Genomic DNA, 2,500 nt, shown 5'->3' with positions numbered 1-2,500 from the left:
ATATATATATATATATATATATATATATATATATATATATATATATATATGATGTACATATATATATATAAATATATACATATATATATTATATATATGTATATATATATATATGATGTATATATATACATATATATATATATATATATATATATATATATATATATATATATATATTATATTATATATATATATATATAATAATATCTGAGAGGTCTATTTCGGTTAGTGGCGATATGTTTAGGAGTAAAATTGCTGATACATATCTAAATTATTTAGCTTCTCTACCTTGCATGCTTATTGTGTAAATATTCACGAAATTCTAGATAGTATTCAGTTTGTCTTTCTTTCGGATTAGTTGGGTATAGTTAGGTCAACTCATACACCAGTACACACACACACACACACACACACACACACACACACATATCCCCACATGTAAACATCCCAAATACACATACACCTATCAGCCCTCATCCAACTAACACAATACACACAAACATCCCCCCCCTCCCATCCCTTCTCCCCTACACAACCACACGTTAAAATAAAACGACCACTAACCTATCCTTTCTCCCCCCCAAAACTCATCCCACCCGCGACCACCCTCCTGCAGACGCCATCTTCGTCATGGGCAGCGGCGACGCGAAGGCCAGCGGAGTGCAGGTCATGGACGAAAAGGGCACAGACAACCCGCTGAAGAAGTACAGTAAGAAGACACTGCTCCTCACCATTCCTCCTGAAGTGCGGGGTCAGCCGATCCAGTACTTCGGTGTTTGGTCTCCCTCCAAGGGCATGCTGGCCTCTGTGACCTTTGACCCCGAGGCTTATATCCCTCCCTCGGTCAAGTCACTTGTTTAGGTTTTGTTTTTGTGGATGGAGTGGAGAACAGAGGAGATGGAGGAGGGGGAAGTGGTGGAAAAGGAGGAGGTGAAGGAGGAAGAGGAAGAAGAAGAGTAATAGAAAGAGAAGGAAGAGGTTAAGAAGGAGGAGGAGGAGAAAGAAGAAAATTCTTGTAAAGGACATTATGAAAAGAAAGGGATATTTTTTTCTTTCATAGAAAGAGATATTTTTAAAATACACTTTCATCACACGTTCTCCCACCACACTTGAATTAAATTAGTTTTTAGTTCTATGGGCGATATCTTTCTTTCATCTCAGTACCTACAACTTATAATCAAAGGGGAGCATAGTTTTGTCACCCCTTGTAACTATGTTCCTAAAAAGAGAAAACGGAATTCACACCACCACTTGTTTGTACGTTACATGTAACAAAGAGATTTTAAAATGTATTTAAGATATCAAAATATCTACGTAATACACACCTACACCCCATATGGATTACAAAGCTAACAGAGGATTTCGGTTCTATGATTTAAACATAAAAAAATGCAAAACAATGAGTTCTACTTTATCATAAAACGTCTACTATATTTCAGGAAGAAAAACGGTTTTTACTTTAAAAGGAAATGCAGTTTTTCATGTTATTTGTCTGTAGTTTTGTCCATGAATTATGAAAGTATTTAGCTTAGGGTTATGTAATTCATACACACAAACTGATGACTCGATACATTTTATGTTTATCTTAGAAAAAATAGAAAAAAATGAAGAACCTTTTTGTGTATAGATATATATGTTTACATGTTTAGAAAGACAGGAATATCAAAAGAGTGCAAAGGAATATTTTTTTCCGTTCTATGGAAAGATCACGTTTTTTTTTCTTTCTTTTTTTCTCAGACAACGAGAACAAAAACGCGAAAAAACAGGCAAGAACAAATACCCTGTCATTCCAGTCTGTGTGTATGTTCAATAATACGTTTACAAATGTGTAGGTTTATGAACAAAAAAATGTATGTGGAGCAGGCTTCAACTGATTACATGTTAATAAACTTGTTGAAAAATGAACTTTGATTTTTTGTTTCTGCCTTTCCTTCTTTCCCGGTTTTATATATTTTTTTTAAAGAGCAAATTAAGATTGAACAGAATCCATGTAAATGTAAGATTATATGACTGAGGATGAACACTCCCACCTTGCATGGTGATTGTGTGAGTTTTCGATGAAACATATTCCTCAAAATTACAATAGAGATATAATATCAAAACCCTATTTACAACCCTTTGGAGGAGACACAGTAATTGCATCTGATATTAGCACACCATTATTGTACCGTAGATAAGTCCATGGGAGAAAATATAGAAATAATCATATAAAATAAGCATAACATATCTATAAGAATGACAGAACAGATATATTAACACTGATGATGACATACAAGCCTAACAGCTTACTAAGAGCTTGTCTATCATGAAGGCTAAACACAACACATGCCCAATTCGTTACAATAATAATTTCTTAAATATAAAAAAGAAAAAGATTTAAATGAACGTCACGAAACCTTAGGGAGTGCATTAATATTAGGAGGACAAAATACCGACTATGAAATTATGAATTATGATATCAGTGAATTATGAAATAAATTATGAAATCAAACTCTATGAA

General features: G+C 33.7%; 1 protein-coding gene across 1 annotated transcript in view; it reads left to right on the top strand.

Moving 5' to 3' along the window:
• Positions 1 to 1,905, top strand: part of LOC122243408 (protein Skeletor, isoforms B/C) — a 30,432-nt gene extending 28,527 nt beyond the window's left edge. Inside the window, exon 6 of the mRNA XM_086533810.1 lies at positions 617 to 1,905. Within this exon, the coding sequence (XP_086389936.1) occupies positions 617 to 861 (245 nt within the window). The 3' untranslated portion in view covers positions 862 to 1,905. The remainder of the gene's footprint in view (positions 1 to 616) is intronic.
• Positions 1,906 to 2,500: the final 595 nt, after the last annotated feature.

This window comes from Penaeus japonicus, unplaced genomic scaffold (assembly GCF_977035675.1).
Source record: "Penaeus japonicus unplaced genomic scaffold, GWHDUDI00000001_assembly GWHDUDI00000040, whole genome shotgun sequence".
In the NCBI taxonomy this organism is placed as follows: Eukaryota; Metazoa; Arthropoda; class Malacostraca; order Decapoda; family Penaeidae; genus Penaeus; species Penaeus japonicus.
Note: the sequence above shows the minus strand (reverse complement) of the source record. Positions and strands in the feature narration are given on the sequence as shown.